The sequence below is a fragment of the Streptopelia decaocto genome, assembly GCF_964273445.1.
Source record: "Streptopelia decaocto genome assembly, chromosome: 10".
Classification (NCBI taxonomy): domain Eukaryota; kingdom Metazoa; phylum Chordata; class Aves; order Columbiformes; family Columbidae; genus Streptopelia; species Streptopelia decaocto.
The window spans coordinates 12,865,515-12,886,331 of record NC_138665.1 but is presented as its reverse complement, the minus strand read 5'-3'; the positions used below and the strand labels follow the sequence as shown (position 1 = coordinate 12,886,331).

Genomic DNA, 20,817 nt, shown 5'->3' with positions numbered 1-20,817 from the left:
CTGTATCTGACGAGGCAAATGAGTGAGAGTACCTGAGGCAACAATCACCTTCATCTTTGGCTGTATAATGTGAAATATAAGGAGGTACCATCCATGACAGTAGCTCCAAGTATGACAGCTGCAAACTTAGAGAGGGGGCCTTTTTCATCTCAGTATCCATTTCAGCCATTGAAGGGCCTCTCAGGACTTGCTCTTAAGACTTTTTTTCCAGGTATGCTTCTTTTCTTCCCAGCACTAGAGATTAGGACTTCAGGCGACAAACTCTCCCACATCAGCACTATCCTGCAGTGATCAAGAAGGCAGAGCTCTTCATGAACTTCACAAATTCTAAACCCACTGTGCACTTGGAAGTCATGGACCAGCCCAGTCCTGCCAAACAAGAACAGAACACCTTCTGAGAACTCAAGCACCTTCTTAAAATAAAGGTAAGCTCAGTGAATTGATGTTAGAACTCTGTATAAGTACCTTATCTAGTGAGCAGTTCATCGGGATGCCTAGAAGTTCTTAGTGAGGGTTAACACATCTGCTGCAACACAGGAGACAAAAATTGCAACTTTATTTTCATTTCCTTATACAAATTACAGTCTGTTCTGGACACAAGATCAAATAGTTAATTTAACAGCAAAAGGATAACTTGGCAAAAGGCATAAAAGTGAATTGAGATTTTATCATCAGCTACATTGTGGGGGAAAGCAATTGGCATGTCACTCAATTATACAAGGTAGTTAACTGCATGAGCTTTGCATTTGAGTGAAATATACGCAAGCTGGGTAAAAAAAGTACCAAACAAAGTAACAACTATCACTCCAGAGGTACAAGTGCAGAACAGTGAGTAGTTGTTTGGAAATCACCCAGAAGTTCTTCAAATCCATGGTAAACCATCAATTAACACTAACAAAAGAAAGAAAAAACAATTAGGCAAATGATGACCTAATAGACAGCTAGCCAATGCACAACCAAAAGCTAGGAATACTTCAGGAAGCTCAACACACTGATAGATACAAATAGTAAATTAAATGCCAAAAATACTCCATTCTGTTGAAGTAGCTAAGCAAAATAAAATTAAGGATAAAGTTCATTACTGGTAGGCATTAGTGTCATATTCCTGCCCCTATATCCTACCCACCTGAATCTACCGAGTTCCAGTGATACATGCATGCTGGTTTAAGTACCACTGCCTCCTAACTTACTATTTATCTGATCTTTGCTATATCTGAATCTGTGATGCTTGTTCTGACTCAAATGCAGAACCACCTAGAAGTATTAGCTTTTTTATTCTAGCATTATTTCCAACCATGAATTAAAACTTCCCAGGAACAAGCTAGGAGCTAATAAGCTTAAAAGAAAGTATCACATACATGTCTACTTGAAAATCACTTCCCAAGCAACTAAGAATGGACCTCCAGAGATATACTTCATTACAAGTTATTTAAGCTGTTAATACATTCCCACAGTACATTCTCTTTGTTCATTGGAAATGGTGTTCAGCTACTCTACAGGCTCAAACAGGCACCCACTTCAAGCTGACAGCCGAGAAACCCTGATTCTTGACAGTATTTACCTGCAAAAGCTACAAGACAGACCTAACATACCAGAATCAGTCATTTGCAGCAGGTTCCTCAACTAGAAGCCAAAGCACTGGTCTGGAAAAAAAAAATCTAAATAGCTTTCTGCTATACTTTCTGGTAGCAACTCTTCGTCAGATCGGCTCAGCCATGATGTCAAGCCTTTCCATGCTGGCAGCCACTCCATCTGACAAAGCAGCATCTCTTGCAGCTGAGGTCTCACAAAAGGCAAACCAGAAAACATTATACTGCACTTTCCTAACTTCAGTACAAAAAAGAGCCTTTTTTTCTCCCCAACAATCACTCAATAAAGAAAATATTATCTTTATAACTGCATAAACACCTTCTGTAATCTGAGGGGCAGACACTTTTCCCCCAAAATATAAGAATTTATGCCTATAAACATGGAACATGAGAAACCACAGGCAACTAAACACAAAGCCCCAGAGATACTGATTAGTAAAAGAATAAACAGAAAAAAAAAAAAAACCACAAATGCAAGCCACTAGCTAGAAATCCCCCAGAACCCTTTACAATAGTTAAAGGCTCAAGAAGAAAATCCACATAGAGGTTACTAAAACATAGCCCTTATAGATACTTATAAAAGGTATCTGTAACAGTTAACAGTCAAGTAAAAAAAGTAGATGGTAGACACTACTAAAGCATTTTTCCCTTTATCTACTGAAATATTTTAGCTATATTAAACAATTCAGCAGGGCCTTTACCCAAGGATATTTATAACTGAAAAGGTCTTAAAGAGGTTCAAGGAAACAAGCCATAAACAAATGCAATCAGGAAATTATACTTACAGTGAACAAACAAAGCTCAACTGACTAATGTAGACCTAAAACATTATTGCTTTTTTTAAAACATAAAAGCTACTTCTCTGTTAACAACTTTATATACCAGCTTTACCACAACACAGCTACAGCCCCAATCAACTAAAGTCACATATACAGACACTACCAACCCTCTCCCTTAGCAAGGGCCCTTTATATAAACCTACCCCCAGCACAGCACTCTGGAGGCTGGTCCTATAAATTTGGCAATGGCAAACAGCTGCTGGCTGTATACACTAAAGAGCCTGAAACAAGAAGCTGCTTCTATCTGGTAAGTGTGCTAGTTTGGGGCTTTTTCTCAATTTTTTTTTTTTTTAAAGTATCTAAACTAGTAGCTTAAAGCAATTGTAAAATATGAGATGCAGACAAATTACATGTATTGAAAAGTTGCTTTTATAGAAGTGCATAATATAAGTTAATTGTTTCCTTTAAGGCAACAGGAAAGGCTTTAACAGCTCAGTGAACCTACCCAATAGCTTATAGATATTAGGAGAAAAAAAAGTAGTAGCACTGGAAGTACAATGTGAGTATCACTGACTGCAGCACATTATGACTCTCAGAAGTGTTACTTGTCCTTAAAGAACCTATATGAGAATAGGGGAGCAAAAGTAAAATAGACATGTAGGAGGGCTTTGTTCTCTTTGCCTGGATATATAGAGAGGATAAAATTCTATGAGCAATAAGGCTAGTAGGGAATCAGAAGTAGTGTTCCTTGTGTAAGGATGGACTTAAACCACTATCTGTGTTGATACTTGAATATGAAGCAAGTACATACGTCGGGTGTTCAGGAGCTTGGGCTGTAGCCTAATAGGTGCTTGTTACAGCTTGAGAGTTGAGCTTTTCTTTGTCAAGTGCCTTGTTCTTGACATCAATGCTGATCTAGAGTCTTACCCCATCTAGACCACTGTTAGGTCCTCAGTAATACTGGAACAAAGTACGTGGCTTAACAGTAACAGCAGTGAGCAGTAACCACTTCATAGAAGGCTTCTGAAGCAAAAAGATGACAGCTTTTGTGTTCCATAGCATGCCTTAACATAGTGATCTCACAGCCACTTTTATATCCTGAAAGTGGAAAAATGCTGTTCTACAGTAACTATAACTCTGAATAGAAATTAGAGATGCATCAGAAGCAAAGACTCCATAGCAAAGGCTTATCCTGGTGCAAAAATCATTATAGGTCTTAAAAGTTAGTAAACAACAGAAAAATACTAAATGTGGAAGTTTCTGTAGTAGAACAACAGAAATGGTAGGTAAGATGTTTTATAGTTATTGACAAGGGAAGTATTATATTTTTCCGAAAAAAAAAAAAAATCACAATTATTGGTCAGAAAATAACATAAACCCTTGATACTGTTCTAGTATGTTTATCAATGCAAAGCAAGTGGAACCAGATCTGCGGAGTGTCAGTGTTGCCCCATTCAGTAAGCTATGCCTACAATTAAGCTTCCAGTAAAGCTAATTATCTCTCTAAAGGAAATAAACTAACCAGATAAACAGTTCTGCTACAGTTTTATTAGTCAGCTTCCTTTGCAGATAATGTAAGATCCAAAAATACGTAGTTTAAAATGCGAAATTGCATGTGAGTATATCCTCTGAGCATCTCTTCTCTTGTATCTTAAATGTAATACTTAAGATTTGGATTCACTTAAGTATGCAATGATAAGGCAACTAGGAAATGGCAAATTATAAACTTCTTTCAAATTATAAACTAATTCAAGTTCCAAAAAGGGAAGGCTATATCTGAACAAAAACAATTATTTCAGTCCTTGAAATCATCAGTGATGTAAGTGTAAATGTAAATCTTACAAGGCAGATCTGATAGAAATATCAGGATCTGGTAACTAATTTTTTTTAAATGAAAGCAAGACTTGCCTGTATGAATTCTTTTTTTTTTTTTCCAGGGAGCTCAAGAAAAGTTTTGTTTACCTTATTAGCAATTTTAGATATCCCATGACACAATGCCTAAAAAATCACTTCCTAACTGTATATATATAGTATAATGCTTACTAACAGATTATCTTCTGCTTTTCTACTGTGCTCTGTTAGAAGTCTGTGTTCTCCATAAGCCTTTGAGAGGTGCTAGATTCCTATGAAAACAGTGAGGCCAAATGCTGTACCAGTACAGTGAGATCTGCTGTTACTCTGCAGCTTGAACTCTTAACACTTGTCAGCATTTGATCCTCAGAGCTCCTGCCATTCATCTCAATTACAACAATGAATTATTAGCACCCCTGAAAATCAGCCACATGCTGTTTTCAAGTACTTAGGAAATGAAAACTATAAGGGCCACCTGTGAAATTTTGGGGTCAAGTGATTTTCTTTCTATCATGCAAACTCAATGTTATGAGTTGAAATAAATATAGTCCTTACAGACATTTTTCTCATGCTGGACAATACTCTTAAAATTTGCACTCCTGACCTACTTTGGCAGGGGGAGGAAACTGTGATCCAAAGTTTGTTCACCACAGACTTTGATTTCTCATAAGCTTCTGGCCTTTAGGAAAAAGTCAACCAAACCATTGAGACTAGTGCCATGATCCATATACCCTCCCTTAAGTAGTCATTTTACCTTCTGAGTAGTACTTTTTAACAACTCCATTTCTTACTGTGCCTATGCAAGATAGCTTCAAAATGTAGCAAGTGCTATATTACTGCAGATTATCAGCAAGTAGGGTTTTTTTAGATTTGTGATGGAGAGATCTTTGCCTTGGCCTACCAGTTTATGTAGGTCAGCTCCTAGCTGGGCTGGAAGCACAATCTGCCAGAGTGTTAACAGCAGAGGAATGGTGATACACCAAACTCTTGGTATCAGTTACAAGCTGAGAGAGTGTGAAATAATGGTTATAGAAACCTGTGTTGCCTTAGCCTTTCATCCCAGGTCTTGAGTCCTTGGGGCTATGAAGGGAAAACATCCCCCAAAACAGTCAAATGTAAAAGCCACATTTCTTGCAGATTACAAGCAGTATAGGGAAAAACAGAAGTAATTTAAAGAGTTGCTTACATCTTTTTATGAAAAGACTGCTTTGTGACTGGTTCAGCTAGCAAAAGAGAAATAATACATAAACCATTAAACCACTTCTGTATGTTGAAATTGCTTTCTCTGCTCCAAAAGTTAACAGTCTAGGGAGATAACCAGCTGAACTCTAATATAGCAACATAAGTTTCCTTGCTCGCTTAGACCATTCCTCTGTGCATTGTTTTTTATAACTTTACTAGAATTTGAAAGAATACTGACAGATGAGGCTGCTTGCAAGTGAAGGCAGAGCACAAACCCTAGTCTAAGCAATACAACACTTGATGTTGTACATGAGCTGATTCAACTGTGCTGATGGGGACACGATTTTTTGTTGTCTTCCCAACTAATTCTGGTACATCTGACTTCATGGCAAGACAGCTGTAGAGCTAAGCCAGCTTCACTATGTGGTCTGGTTTTGAGCTTTAACTGTTCGGCTGTGACGTGGCTCCTGGAAGTCAGACAAGCACCTGAGCTGTCAGGGCAGTGTGTGCCCAGGACACCCCTGTTTATGGCAGTCTGGGCTTGGTCATGAAGCATCTGTAACTTCTGCTCCTTTCTCTTGGTGACTCCCTGACCTGTCCTCCTGTGCTGCAGCAGCCTCAGGAAGCCAGAGCGTGTTCCTCAGATGGGGATCACCTTGAACAGAGGCAGCACAAGGCAGATCTGCCCAGGCTGCCAAAAAGACCAACAGTATCCTGGCTTGTATCAGGAACAGTGTAGCCAGCAAGACTAGAGAAGTGATTGTGTCACTGTACTCAGCACAGGTGAGGCCCCACCTTGAATCTTGTGTTCAGTTTTGGGCCCCTCATAATAAGGACGTTGAGGAACTAGAGAGAGTGCAGAGAAGGGCGGTGAAGATGCTGAAGGGTCTGGAGCACAAGTGTTACAAGGAGAGGCTGAGGGAACTGGGGCTGTTCAGTCTGGAGAACAGGAGGCTGAGGGGAGACCTTATCACTGTCTACAGCTAACTGACAGGGGGTTGTAGCATGGAGGGGGCTGGTCTCCCAAGTAGCAAGTGATAGGGCAAGAGGAAATGGCCTCAAGTTGTGCCAAAGGAGGTTTAGATTGGATACTAGGAAAAAATTCTTCACGGAAAGGGTTGTCAGACATTGGAACAGGCTGCCCGGGGAAGTGATGGAGTCATGATCCCTGGAGAGGTTTAAAAGGTGTTTAGATGAGGTTCTTAGGGACATGGTTTAGTGCTAGAGTTAGGTTATGGTTGGACTTGATGATCCTGGGGGTCTCTTCCAGCCAAAATGATTCTATGAATCTGTGATCTCCTTCCTCAGAAAGCAGCAGCACTGCAGCTCTGTGAGCTTCAAATGTGGACAGAAGCAAACTAGATGCTACTGCATGTCACCTCCTTTGGCTTTTTACAGCACCAAAAGGCCCCGAGCCTGAGGCAGCTCCTGGTGAGGGCTGTGCTCTGGGACCTGCAGCTGGGTGACGCCGCCTGTGTGCAACGGGGAGCCCGCGGAGCCTCCCGGGAGAGCTGCCGGCGGGAGTGAGGTCACTGCAGCCCGCGGCGAGCTGCCCTGACAGCCTCCAGAGCCCTCAGGCGGCTCCAGGGGCCGGTCCCTTCTGAGGGGATGCGGCGGCGCCGGCTCGGAGCGAAACGTGCCGCTGAGGCGGCGGCAGCGCGGCCCCTGGCGGCTGAGAGGCGGCACTGACCGGGCAGGGTCCGCGCGGTGCTGCCGTCCGCCACCTGCGCCAGTACTCAAAATGGCGCCCACAGGCATCAGCATGACGCCTCCGCCCTCGCTCAATATGGCTGCCTCCCGCAGTCACGCGGCGAAGATTAAAAAAAGAAATGGCTGCCGTTTCACACGGTGCTGAAGCCGGGGGCTCACACGGGATAGCAGACTTCCCGCCGCTCCCCTTCCCTGTAGCTGCTCTGTGTCCGGACACCGCCGGGCTACGAGCGTGCAGCAGACCCACCGGTGCGGCAGGAGGGGCTGCGAGACCATAGAGTGCGGAACGGTGCTCCAGAGCGGCAGAGCTACCGCGTCGGCGGCAGCGCTCTCTGGTGGGGAGAGGCGGCCACTGCGGGCGGCGGAGTCCGGTGCGGTCCCCGGAGGCTTCTCTCCCTCCATAGAGTCGAAGTTTGGGCTTCAAGGGAGAAGGGGCCTCCCGCCTGGCGCCGTCACATGGGGTCCCTGGGGGATCCACCAGTTCCTCTGCTCCATCTGCCCGTGGCTGAGGGGTGCCCCTCCTGTCAGCTTTACCTTACACCCCTAAAGCCCACAGCTTTTGGGTCTCCAGGAGCTCTGCTCCAGCCTCCCTCCTTCCATTAACACCTCAATCTCTCTATTCATGCTCGGTTTTCCCCTCCCCACTGCCTAAGCTGTTTCTTGGCTTCAGTGGTCCCTCACTGCTCTGCAGTGCTCACTTCTTCATCTCCTCATGACCTGTAAACCTGTCCCCAACACAACAATCATCTTTAATCTGGGAAAATGGGCTCTCTGCATTCCAGGGGCTCTCCTGGGGCACAATACCACTGGAAAGACCCCTGCCCACAGGTTTGTTCTGCTTGGTGGTGCCACGGTCAGTCTGTGCTGGAACCAGCAGAGCGGATGCAGGAGGTGAACCTTGCTGCTGGCTGCTCACAGCTGACAAAATTTGGGGTGCAGGGCTGTTTGCTCATCCTAGGGGCATTCCTGGCTATTGCAATGCTTTCAGCTTACTCTTTTGGGTGCAGAGCAATGGGTGTTATTACACAACTCCTGCAGTGCTCCAGACCCTCCACTGATAAGGTCTCACAGATGTGCTTGATCAGGATGTTTCTTGGAGCTGTTCAATGTTTAGTGCCAAGACTGTTAATAACTATGTGGAATAGGACCAGCTATGAGGGTGAGTGCTGAGGTTTCTGCCTAGCCTGGCATTTGCTGCATCACTGTAGGATGCCGTCACCTCCCTGTAAACCAGCTTTCTTTGCTCTTTTGCAAGTGGCAGGAGATCACAGAGATCCCCTGAGATCCCAGGCAGTGATGGAGCAAGTCACTGACATGGAAAGGTCTGAGTGCCCATCCTGGCTCTCATCCTGCAGGCTGTGCCTCTGTGGAGACCTAGAGCTGAGGGTGGGGGACACAGCTGTGCTGTGCCACAGGGATGGAGCCAGGGATACAGAGGGTGTCACCCCACACATCTGCAGGTGGCATCAAGCCCCCGTTTTGGAGTGTCCTTTCATCTGCTGTTTTAGCAAAGTTCAGGTGCGTTGCTGCTGAAACATTTATCTTGGCACAAGACAAGAAACCACTTTTACCTCTGTGTTTTCATCTTCAAAGCATGTCCTACTAAGCATCAGCTGTGCCAGCTGTAGTGGCCTGGGATGTGCCTGTCCCAAGCTTCCTCTGCAAGGAAGGAAAAAGTCTCTTTTTTGACAGAGGGACTCCCAAAGGCCCAGTGATGCACGCGGCTCTGCCTCCATCTGCCTGCCCCGCTCCCGGAGCTCTCCCCAGAGCCTTAATCTGTCTGGAGCGTGGGCTGCCTGCAAACTCCTCTGTGCTGCGGCGCGCGACGCCCCCCTGGGCCCCTTCTCCGTTTTCCCAGCGGCCATGAAGCGGAGGCTGTGCTAGGGTCAGCGGGGCACAAAGCCACTGCTGGGGGGACGCGCCTTGACCCCGGGCTGCTGTGCCTGCCGCGGGCAGCCCGTCCCTGCCAGCCTGTGCAGACCTGCAGGCGGCATCGGCAGCGCTGCCGGGCCACAAACACACCCAGGAGGGTGTGAGCAGGCAGAGCAGGGCTCCGCTGCGCAGGGACGCCCAGCCCCAGCACTCACCTGGTCTGCCAGAGTCCCAGCTGCAGGAACCCAGCGTCTGCAGGGAGCAGCAGGTATTTTTGGCCCCTTGGCTCGCTGCCTCAGGGTGGCAGCCTGTGGCATGGGGACACTGAACCGCGCTGCCACAGGAGCTGCGGGAGAGCTGGCAGGGTGGCAAGGGGGGTGATCGTCCTGGCCCTGTGTGCAGCTGAGGGGGGGAAGGGGCTGCCCATGCTTTTTCCACATTCTGTAAAGCAGGAATGGGGAGCCAAGGACTGACTGCATGCTGGAGATGTGGGGTGCGTGGCTGGGAGTGGGGAGTCTGTGCCAGGCTGTACTGCTTTTGCTGTTTTGTGGTCACCCTTTTCCCCGGGACCTCTGGTCTCCCTCCTGTGAGGTCAAGGGACAGTGGGGCTGGGTGTTAGCTCCTGCTGGCCTGCCTAGTGGCATGCAGGGGTTCTTGACCTGCCTGTGGCCACCTGGTTGTCCTGTGTCAGCACCCCTGGGGCACAAAGGTCCTTGTGGAGCTGTGAGTGCATGCTGCCACATTAGTGACTGCAGCAATGGGTTTGTCACTCCTTTAAGTGCCCTATGAACCCCCAACTAGGGCTGGGAGTGGGGGGCGCTGAATGATGGCTCCTGATGGACACCCAGCTCCCACTGTGCACCTCTCCCCTTGGAGCTGGTACTGAAGTCGAGCAGGGTCTGCTGCATGCCCAGCTCTGTTTGGGACCTGTGCCCTGTGCAGGGGTGTTGCACAATAACTGCTGGTGCCGCTGCTGCCGTCCCACTCTGAGCTGGGAACAGGGTGGCATTTTTCCTCCAAATCCTCCAAACAGCGCTACTGGCACAGATTTGTGGCCAGTCCTGTGTCTCTGCCCTGCCAAGCTCCAGTCCTGGCAGTAACAGCCTCCCAGAGCCGCTGAGTCCTGAAGTTCAGCTGGTGCCCACAGCCACTCCTCCTGTACTTTGTACCTTGCAGGGGTGGCAGGGTTTCCCTGATCAGTTGCTGGCACCAGGGTTCTACCTGTGTGAGCAGCAAGGGGGATACAGGGCGAATCCCATGGGATGTTGGCTGAGCCAGCTACTCAGTGGTGAAAATGATGCCTCTGTTTTTGGTGACAGCAGGGGTATGAGCCTGCAGCCAGAGCCCTGGACATCATGGAGGGAAACTGTCTAGTCCCAAGACTTCCTGCACTTGTGTTAGGGCTGGCTCCTTCAGTGTGATTGCTGAGCAGATCACAGCTGCTGAGCTGGTCCCTAGAAGACAGGGGGCAGTGAATGTGGGCACTGCTGTGCTGCTTGGCACCTGCTGCACCTCGGCTGGCTGGACCTGCTGATGGCAGCCCTCATACCCTCCTCCCTGCCCCCCACCAGCTTGCAGAAGCTGGCTGGGCAGGTTAGGAGTCCCACTTTTGGGTTGGTACCTGGCTGTGCATGCCCCAGTGGCCACTGCTTCAATGGGTCCTAGGGGAGACTCTGTACCTCAGACCTGGAGACCAACACACTGGTGGTATTTGGGAGCGAGGTGCCATGCTGGGATGCTGTTTTATCATAGGGAAGACTGGGCTGACCTTGGCCATAGCCACGGCACAGCAGAGCATCTCTGGTGTGGCTGGCATGGGCTAGCTCTGCTCCCCCTCTCCAGGCTGGGGTGGGACATTGTCCTGCTAGGCACACCCTGGCCCCCAGCATTAGAGAGGATGTGGCTGGGAGGATGTGGCCAGCTGGCTCCAATGCCTGGCTCAGCAGTTGCAGTGAAATGAGAGACTGGCTTATTCTGTGAGGTGATAAGTGCTGTGTGGGGTGCCTGGCCTATTGGAAAGGCTGGGTTGAGGATGGAGAGCAGCTCTGCAGCAGGGTAAGGGGTAATAAACGTGAGGTTACCTGGGGTGGATAAAGGAAGACCTTGTTCAGGGCTCCCTCCTTCCTCCAGCTGAGCACCAGGAATCTGAGGACCACAGCAAAGTGTCCTGGACTTCTCCCCTTCTCAGTGCATGGCAAACACAGTAGTAGACCTGCACTTGGCCTCATCTGTGACTGTAGCAATGGGTTTTCCCCCATAACTGCCACTCACCTCCCCCAGTATAGTGCTTGGACCAACAATCATCCAGTGCCTGCCCCACTGCAGCTTCTCCAGCCCCCCTGGGGAGCCCTTGCTGTGTGAGCTGAGCTGGAGAGCTGCCAGGGTGATGTTGCCTCAGAGAGGACCTGGGCTTAGAGAGGACACAGCCTTCCTGGCTGTCACACACACCCCCAGCTGTGCAGCAGGAGCCCAAGCTGGCTGGCGGGGCTGCTGGAGCCTGCATGGTGCCCCTGGCTCCCAGGTGAAGTGCTGAACCCCGGGCTGGGGAGCAGGTCCTGCTCCCTGCCAGCTCCAGGCCTGCTTTGGCCGGTTGAGTGAAGGGTCCCAGGGCAACCGGCTGAACAGGTTGGACTGCACCCTGTGTTCCCGCGTTCCCTGGCACCATGCCTTGCTTGGGGACACAGCCAGCAGCCTTGCTATGTCCTAGGTGCTCGGGCAGCTGGTTGCCAGGGTACCTGGACCCAGGATGCTGCGGGGCCCCATCTCCATGAAGCAGTGTGTTTTGGGAGGTGTGTATCAACACACTCTGTGTGTCGCCTGCAGGACACCTGACCTGTGACCTCAGACAGCCCAGTGCTATGGCAGACCCTGCTGGCTGCTGCCGCCCCTGTGCCACCTGCCTGCTCTGCCTCTACAGCTGCCAGTGGATTACTGCCAAGAAGGAGAAGAGGAAGGGCCTGAGAACCACCAAGGTGATACCACGAGTGATGCTAAGATGGGTCTGGCCAGCCCCTGTGTGGGAAGCTCAGAGTGGTGGTGGGGTGAGGAAGGGCTCTGGCTGAGGAGCTCAGCCCAGACATTTGGCTGCTGACTCCTTGCCACTGGTCCTGCTCCCCAGGACTGAGCCCCAGGAGAGCTGGGGGTGCTACCTGGCACCCTCTCTGTCTTGGGACCGTCCTAGCCTGCAGCAGTGAGAGGGTGAGTTGTCTGTTTGCACTGGTTGAAAAGAAGGGTAGAGCAGCACACCAGCAGCAGTGAGGCTGAGCCGTGGCCATCCCGGCCAGGCGTGTGTCTGCGGCAGGACTCACACGTGCCTGCAGCAGCGCTCTGCGCTCCCTGAGGGCTGAGCATGGAGGGCACGTCCTGGGGCGCTGAATGCCAGGCCAGGCACGTGGGATGCACGGCTCCTGGGCTGGGTGCGGCCCCCGGTGATAGGGTGCTGGAAGGGGGTGTCCCTGGCAATTTGTAACCTGGGAGGGGTGAGGCCCTGGGATTCTTTGTGGTCTTCAACTCCCATGGGAGTGGCTGTGCTGCCACAGCTTGTCCCGTCTTGCCTGGAATGTAATGTGTGAGCTGGTCTGGGCTGCTGGGTGTCCCGCTCAGCACCTGTGGCACCTCTCGCCTCCCCACGGGGCTGGGAGCTGGAGACCCTGAAGCTGGACCTGGCTTTGGCTGGGCAGGCAGGAGCAGTCTGAGGCACACTTATCTCTGCCCAGACCCCAGATCACACAGCTAGAAGGGAACAGGACCTGGTTCCCTGTCCTTTCCCATGTCCAAAGTCCCAGCCTGTTCCCAGGGGCTGCTGCATGGAAAAGGAGGGGCAGTCCTGATGCAGGGGCTGCCCTCCCCAGTCTGCCATAGGCAACTTTTTAGTTGTTTGTATTAACAGGAGATGCTGGTCCATTTTCCTGTAACATGGGTCCAGCCAAAAGAGCTCTCCTGGGGAGATCTGTTCCACCTCCATGGGACAGCTCAGTGCCTGGACCTGTGAGGACACTGCCTGCTGTTGTGATGCCCTGTGCACCCTGCTGCAGGCTGGGTGCTCCCCAGGGGTCTCAGCAACCCAGCCAGGGGGTAGGTGCCCTGCAGGTGTGTGCATAGGTTTAATCTCTGGTTTTCAGTGTGACTGCAGTTGGTTCCTCTTCCTCTTCTTCGTCTTCCTCTTCACACTCGTGTGGCTCTACTTCGCCATCATCATCCTTAATGATTTCCACAACTTCAATGAGTGAGTAGGATCCCATGTCCAGCCTTGCTCCCCATTTGCCCCTTCCCCTCTGACCATCCCCTTTGCTGGCAGGTTCATCTTCAAGCAAAGGAAGCTGTGGTTGGACTGGTCCCTGGTCCTGCTCATAGCTACGGCCATGCTGATCACCTATTCGGCTGTGTTGCTGGTGAGCCCTGCTGATCCCACCTGGGCTGGTGTGGGTATGGAGCTGTGTCGAGCACAGGCTGGCTGCCCTGTGCTGTGCAGAGCCAGGTGGAGCCCATAGCATCCAGCCTGCTGTGCCAGCCTGAGCATGGCCAGAGACCCTCACTGTGTCAGGGGGGCTGTGCCCTTAGAGGGCTGAGCTGTGAGGTACAGCCCAGCTCTGACATCTCCTTGTTGTTCTCACAGGTCCTTGCTTTGTGCTTGCAGCTCTGCGGCCAGCCCTTGAAGCTACACTGGCTGCATAAGGTGAGAGACTGGGAGTGCAGGGTGATGGTGCCTGCCTGCCTGCCCTTGCACCTTGTGAAGCTGTGACCAGCCCACTGGGGCTGTGTACAGCTGCTGTGACCCCTGCCCTGAGTGGCTGTGTGTCCTTGCTGGGCAGGGCTGCAGCTGTTAGTCCCCCAGCCATACATCTCTGGGATGGTAGTATTCCCTTGCTCAAGACATGGGGGTACAGAGCTCAGCTGCAAACCCAAATGGGGCAAGTGGAGTTTCAGGACTTGCAGGGGCTCAGGAAGGTTGGATGAGGGGGACACTGCCTGCCCTGCTAGGCCACAGCCCAGCTGGCCTGCAGGATGCTGTATGCTCCCCTAAGTGCCCTGTGCCCTGCTCCACAGACCCTGCTGATTTTAACTGCCCTGGTGGTGGCTGCAGCCTTCACAGGGCTGGGAATAAAGTGGGCGGAAGAGTGGAAAAGTGCACACATCTCGCTGCAGGTGAGTCACCTCGATACCAGAGACGCCCCCGCTGTACCCAGTACCTGGCCTGTGGGGATAAGCTGAAGGGTGGTGACTGGAGCCCCCAGCATGGCTGTGTGCCATCATGGTTAACTCCCTGCCCTTGACTTCTGCTGCCTGGCCAGGCAAGGTTCTTCTCCTGCTCTTGCAGCCTGGAGCATCTGCAGTCAGGCTGACGAATGGTGGCTGGGCCAGAGTGGAGAGTCTGTTCAGTCCCCCAGGGGTCTGTCCTTCCCTCCCTGGCTATGTGGTTCTTGCAGCGTTGCTGGCTGCAGTAGCAGATCACTGGCATTGGAGCATGTGGATTTTGGGGACAGAGGCTGGGCTGATGTATGCTGACATGCTTCCTTTGCCTCCCAAGGCAACAGGTCCCTTCCTGCACATTGGAATCGTGTGGGGAATGACGCTCCTTGCCTGGCCGCTGGCCAGCTTCATCTACCGCACCCGCAACAGAGGTAATCCACCTCCAAGGTCTCCACCTCTCCCCGTGGCTTGTGCCTTGCCTTCTCCCACTCAAAGCCATGTACAGAGGGCATCGGCACAGTGGGAACAGGTCTTCAGCACTCAGACTCAGTATTGCCTGCTTTTAGTTGCTGCTTCTCATGTTCATCCTTTGGTGCAACTTCAGCCCTCACTGCTTTGCAGCTGAAGGAGGGCTATGGATGGCAGACTGAGTCTTGCAGAAGTTCCAGGCTAGGGTGCAAGCGCATGCAGTGGGCCAAGAATAAATCTGCAGTATTCCTGAGGTTGAGGATGCAGTGCCTGATCTAGGGCAACCATAAATTAATGCTAGCTGAAGCAGCCTTGGCTTATTCCTAACAGCCTGCAAAACACTTCCTCTGTACCTCACCACTCTATCTTCTCTGTCTCTGCCTGCAGGTCTCAAGGTGTTCCTGCTGCTTGTGTACTGTGTGGTGATGATCGGGCTGTATCTGGCTCCCCTGGCAATCACCTCCCCTTGCATCATGGAGGAGAACCAGCTGCCCCCCAAGCCAGCCCTGGTTGGCCACCGAGGAGCCCCCATGGTGAGTGACCAGCACTGGCAGCATGCTGCTGTGGTAGTCAGGGTGGATGGGGCTGTGCCTGGCCATGGCGTACAAAGATTGGAGACCCTTGTTGCTGCAGGGCTGGATGAGCTCTGGCCAGCCCGGTGTAGAGGGATCCCCACAGCAGCCAGGGCAGCACAGGGCTGGAGGATGGGTGAGCACTGGGTGAGGAGAGTGGGTGCAGCAGCCACAGGGCAGAGCTGCTTGCTGAGTGCTGCTGGACCAGGAGCAGGTGACTCTTGGCAGAAAGCCTGGCTGGGAAGCAGGGACTAGGCAGGCTCTGGCTATCTGCACCCGGCCCTTTTCCAGCCCCAAACCCTACCAGGTTGTCCCCAGTCTTTTTGTGGGTTGCCCTAGAGCACAGGCAAGCTGCTGGGTGCAGCCAAGCAGGGTGAGTGCCTGCCTCCTGTCCATGCCCTCTGCACTGACACTGTTCCTTTTCCAGCTGGCCCCTGAAAACACCCTCATGTCACTGCACAAGGCGGTGGACTGTGATGTGCAAGTCTTTGAGACAGACGTCATGGTGAGGTAAAGGGGCGGCAGGGACTCAAGGTGGGAAGGGGCCTGTGTATCCTGCAATGTCACCTCCTGCATGGGGCATTATAGAACACATCTGGAGGAGTGATATAACCCCTATTTGGAAGCAGGCCCTGTTCAAAGGGCTATGCCATTCCCACCTTCCCAGTATGGGACTAGCTCCAGCTTGGTGTCCCAATGATCTGGGAGAGATACTGGGTTTCTGTACTCTCTACACAGGTTGTCTTCCAGGGAATTAGGAGGGAGGAACCACCAGGGGAGGGGCATTGCTTGAAAAACAGATCCAAGCTCTAGTTCACCTCATGCAATCTTGTTCTGGGGACAGCTATGGCAGCGAGCAAGGAACTACTTGGTTCCTAGCTTGGTCTCTAGGTGCTCCGTGCTTTCCAGACACTCACCTCTTTGCATAGAGGACCACAAGTAGGCAGAAAGGTGGGGGTTACCCTAGCAGGGTGGCTGGGATGGGGCAGGGATAGGAGACAAACAGCTTGCAACACAGAGCTTCCCTCTCTGCTTCCTTTGTCAGTGCTGATGGGGTCCCATTCCTCATGCATGATGAGGAACTCACCAGAACCACCAATGTGCAGGCTGTGTTCCCTGAGAGGGCTGCCCTGAACAGCACCGCCTTCAACTGGACAGACCTCCAGCAGCTGGATGCTGGCAGCTGGTTCCTGGAGGTCAGGGTGCCTGTGGGGTGGCTGATCATGGATGGGTGCATTTGTGGGTGAAGTGTGAGCCCTGTCCTGGGGAAGGTTCCCTCTGCGGTGCTAGTCTGGGCAGACACCTGGACAAGGGCACAGAAGCGCTTCTATGCCTGCCCAAATTCTTTGGGTGCGGTTATGCCCCAAGCTGGGGTTGGTTCTCACTCCTCAGCTGAGTCATGGAGGAGGCTGGTTGGAGGGGAGGTGTCTCATACATTTGCTCGGAGCTGCACAGCCTGCCTGGGCTTGGAGGCAGCTGTGGCAAGGCTCTTCCCAAAAGGTGACTAACCAACTCTTGAGCAGCTCTGAATGCCCACAGGTGTTGGGGCTGCTTGAACTGTGCTGTTAGTGTGGAGAAGGGTAAAGGTGTGCCCTGTGGATGTGCAGGGGAAGGATCTCTGAGCCTGTCTGCACTGGACAGCATGTGAAAAGGCCAGTGTAGGAAACTGAGAGCCGAAGATGGGCACCACTTTGGGAGGTGGAAGCTTCTGGAGGGTCAGCCTATAATGACTAACTCTCTCTTGCCCTTGTAGCGGAGGCCATTTCCCACTGTGCTGAGTCTTTCTGATGGTGATCGCTACCAGGCAACCAAACAGAGGATCCCATCCCTAGAACAGGTGCTAGAGGCAGCCAAGCAGAGCAATATCTCCATCATGTTTGACCTCCGGCCTGAGAACCACAGTGACTACCAGAGCTTTGTCAATGCCACCCTGGAAGTGATCTTACAGTCAGGCATCCCACTACAGCAGGTGAGCTCCCGCTGTCCCACCACTGCCAGACCCTGCTGTCACACCCTGCCATGGCGGGAGGTGCCTCTGCCACACCGTACACCACATCCCCATGTGTGATCCCTGCTGGGGAACTCTGTCCAGGCCTGGGGTTCTCTAGCTGGGAAAAGTTGCCAATAGTTGGGGCTTAATGTTTACAGCTTCAGATCCCTCCAGATACTCTGGTTTCACAGCACTGGCCACCCTGGTGTGTAAACTGTGACTCAGTCTAGGGAGGTGACCAACAGCGCTAGCAAGAGCAGAAGAACAATGCTCAGGCTTCTACCTCCCCATGCTTCATCACACCTCTCCCTGCAGCTCTTGGAGTCCTGCTGCAACCTCTTGTGCTGCCTTTGCACTTCACCCAACCTCTGCAGCACAGGACATGTGCTGTCCTGGGGGAGTGAAGTAGCACCCAAACCACTTTCCCTTCTTGGCTTTTGGGGAATGCAGAACAGGAGGGGATACAGCAAAGACTTGTACTATAGTGCTGATCCAAGGTGCATTCTTGCTGCGGAGTTGGGGCCAAAGTGATGCTCTGCTTGATCCATTCAAGGACCCACAAAGGACATAACTGTTGCAGCTTTCTTGGGCTGGAACTGCTTTCTCCTGTCAGTGGGGTCTGTTGTGCTTACTTGTTGGCTAGAGCAAACTCTTAGGAGACTGTCCTGACTGAGATCTTCACGGAGAAGCTGAGTGTGGAGAGGGGTGCAGGAAGCAGCTGTCTAAGCAGGCCACGTGTGCCTGGACCTGCAAGGAAATACTGGAAGAGAGCAAGCTCTCTGGAGCACCTCTCCCTTGCATGTGCTGTCTGGCTCTTGCCTAGGTCCTCTGGCTGCCGGATGGGTTCAGGGAACAGGTCAAACAGCAAGTCCCAGGCGTTCAGCAAGTTTATGGCCGGAAGAGACTCCAGAATGAGACAGAACCACTGCTGCATGTTAATCTGCCCTACCAGGACATGAGCTCTGAGGAGATCAGGTGAGAGCTCTGTGCCCAGGAGCCTGGGAGCTGTGTGGCCTGGGCTCTGTCCCAGGGGGTAGCAGAGGTGAAGGCCAGCTGGTGCATTGCTGGGAAGGGCAGGGTGTGTGTTACAGCCTTGTGGTCAAGCATGCGTTATTAGGCAGGGCTGGTGCAGGGAACGGAGCTGGCTGCAGCCTTCTGCCTTGCCGGCAAATCTGCCTCGGGTCTGGCTCTCCAGACAGTTGTTCCATGTGGCTGTGAACACTGGATCACATCCCAGATATACAGTCGTCTCTGGCTGTACAGCGAATGTGCTGGCACCCTGCTGTCTGCTGCTCTGACCACAGCCGTCCCTATGCAGGCAGTACCGCCAGGACAACATCTCTGTCAACTTGTATGTGGTGAACCAGCCCTGGCTCTTCTCTGTGCTGTGGTGCTCTGGGGTAAGCTCTGTCACCACCAACGCCTGCCAGGTGCTGAAGGAGATGAAACACCCCATCTGGCTGCTCGTAAGTGACCTCCCCATGCTTCACCTTGCCCCACAGCCCTGTGCCCTGGACCCTTATGGGTCGCTTTCTGCAGCAGACCTGGGCGGACAGCTGTCTGGAGGGTCGCTTTGCTCAGTGCTGTGCTTGTATGAGAATGCGTGACCCTGCAGAAGGAACTGCTGGCACAGCAGCCCCTGGCTGGTGTTCATGGCTTGTCTTGTTGCCTTGCAGCCAAGCAGCACGTACCTCATGATCTGGATTGTTGCAGACTGCGCTTCCTTCCTTGCCATCCTTTGGGCCTTCCTCTTGTTGAAGTATGTTTGATCCCTTTCCCTCTGCTGCGGCAGGTCTGCTGGGGGAGGCTGTAGTGTGCCCTGGGTGGCTGGTACATACCCAAAGCCAGTTGTATCTGCTGCCACCCTGCTCTGGACTCAGATCCCAGGGGTCCTTTCCTGTCTGGTTGAGACAGCAGTGTGTGGAGGTAACTTTTATCGCCAGGCTGCACTGAAAAATCTGGCCTGGCCCTTCCTCCAGCTTCTGGATGCCTTAGTTCACACTTACTAGCTCACTCTGCGCCCCAGGGCTTTGTGTGCTTAGGCTGGGGGACTTTGGCCCTGCTCCTTTACCAGAGCTGCAGGCACTGAGAGCAGAACTCTGTGGGACTGTGTGTCCTGTGGGGCCCCACAGTCTCCAGCTGGGAGCCTGGGGGAGGGAAGGGGGAGGCTGGACTGACATTCTAACATCGATCCTATTCCATCTCCTAGGAAATGCTCCCGGAGAAGACAGACAGTGGGTAAGTGCACACGGATGTGAGCTCCCCTCCCTCGGAGCCAAGTTCTGCCTGTGGGACTCTCCCTGGCAGGCAGCTTTCTCCAGCTGAATGTGCCAGAGTGGTTTGGGATGGTTGGGGGAGGGAAGGGAATCCCAGCCAAGGGAGTTCCTGTCCTGCCCTTAGCAAACAACCCTGTGGGACAGTGCTGGGGAATCCCTCATTCCCCAGGTTTTCTCAAACCACTTTTCAGGCCCCTCTGCCTGTCACTGAAGGATGCTGGCTGCCTGCAATGACTTTTTTTTTTTTTTTCTTCTCTGTCTCCCCAGAGTCTGAGACGGATGTGCTGCTCACGAAAATCAACAGCTTGATGCAAGAGTGACCCCTCCAGCCTCCATCAGCCATGGGGAGGGGCAGCAGGAACCCTGCACAGCTCAAGTGGGGAGCACTCCTCAGGCCAGCTTTGAGGCTGCTTTCCTCTGTAGACTCCTTCTGAGCTTCCTGTCCCCTGTAGCCTTCTTGGCTCCTGGTGGTGCACAACTGCCCTACGCTGAAAAGACCTGGAGCTGAGTTCCCAGTTTCCACTGGCAGTGAGAAACTGGAGCCTTTGCAGAGGTTTCCTGGGACTGGCTTGTGGGGTTTGGTGACTAGTGGGGATTGGAGTCGCTGTTTGGTGCAGGGGAAGGGCAGCCTCTGCCTGTCAGCAGCAGCTCTGCAGCCAGGGGTGAGAAACCTTGTTTAAAGTGCTGCTGCTGTGGGCCCTGTCTTCCCCCATGGCTTGAGGAATAGAAAGGGGACTGCGAGAGGGGAGGGAGGTTTTCACTAGATGGAGCTGAGCTCTTCCCTCGCCCATGCTGGACCCAAGTCCTGCTCCTGCAGACTGCATCTTTGCAGGCCAGGGTGCTAGCTCCCCATGCAGCAGTTAAGTGTGTGCTGCTCTTGGTGGGAGGGAGCGGGGGTGTAGGGGTTCTGGGGCTGGCAGAACCACGGTCCTGCTCCTGCTGCTGCAAAGCTGCGGAGGTGGGCAAAGGAGGGGAGAGGTGGGACTTGGGTTGGTCACTTTGCAGCAGGGCCTTGAACTTGAAAACGGTGATGGGCTCAGTTCTCCTTGTTCTTATGTATTTATGTCAATAAATCAGCGGATCCGGTAGACAGACTCCGAAGGGGCGAGTTGGGTATAACTGCTTTCTCGCCGTTTCCTACTCCCCTGCACGCCCCCCCCGCCACCTTCACCCGCAGGTCCCGGCTGCCTGGAGCGCTGCCGAGGCAGGCGCAGCCCAGCCGGGGCCGACTCGGGGCAGGCGGGGATCCGCGGCGCGCCCGTGCCACCTAGTGACAGCGCCGGGAAACGGTGCCGGGGGCCGAGCGGCTCCCCCGGCCGGGCCCTCCGCAGCGGGGAG

The 20,817-nt window shown here is 52.3% G+C and overlaps 1 protein-coding gene across 1 annotated transcript; it reads left to right on the top strand.

The window, feature by feature from the left end:
- Window positions 1-2,655: 2,655 nt before the first annotated feature.
- On the top strand, window positions 2,656-20,119 carry GDPD2 (glycerophosphodiester phosphodiesterase domain containing 2). Its single transcript, XM_082062229.1, has 16 exons — window positions 2,656-2,675; window positions 11,807-11,955; window positions 13,105-13,208; window positions 13,281-13,374; window positions 13,599-13,658; window positions 14,030-14,128; window positions 14,511-14,604; window positions 15,029-15,174; window positions 15,641-15,723; window positions 16,259-16,409; window positions 16,967-17,182; window positions 18,027-18,178; window positions 18,522-18,669; window positions 18,880-18,962; window positions 19,413-19,441; window positions 19,747-20,119. Exons 2-16 carry the CDS (start codon window positions 11,842-11,844, stop codon window positions 19,797-19,799), a joined length of 1,626 nt encoding a protein of 541 aa, XP_081918355.1. The 5' UTR covers window positions 2,656-2,675; window positions 11,807-11,841; the 3' UTR covers window positions 19,800-20,119.
- Window positions 20,120-20,817: the final 698 nt, after the last annotated feature.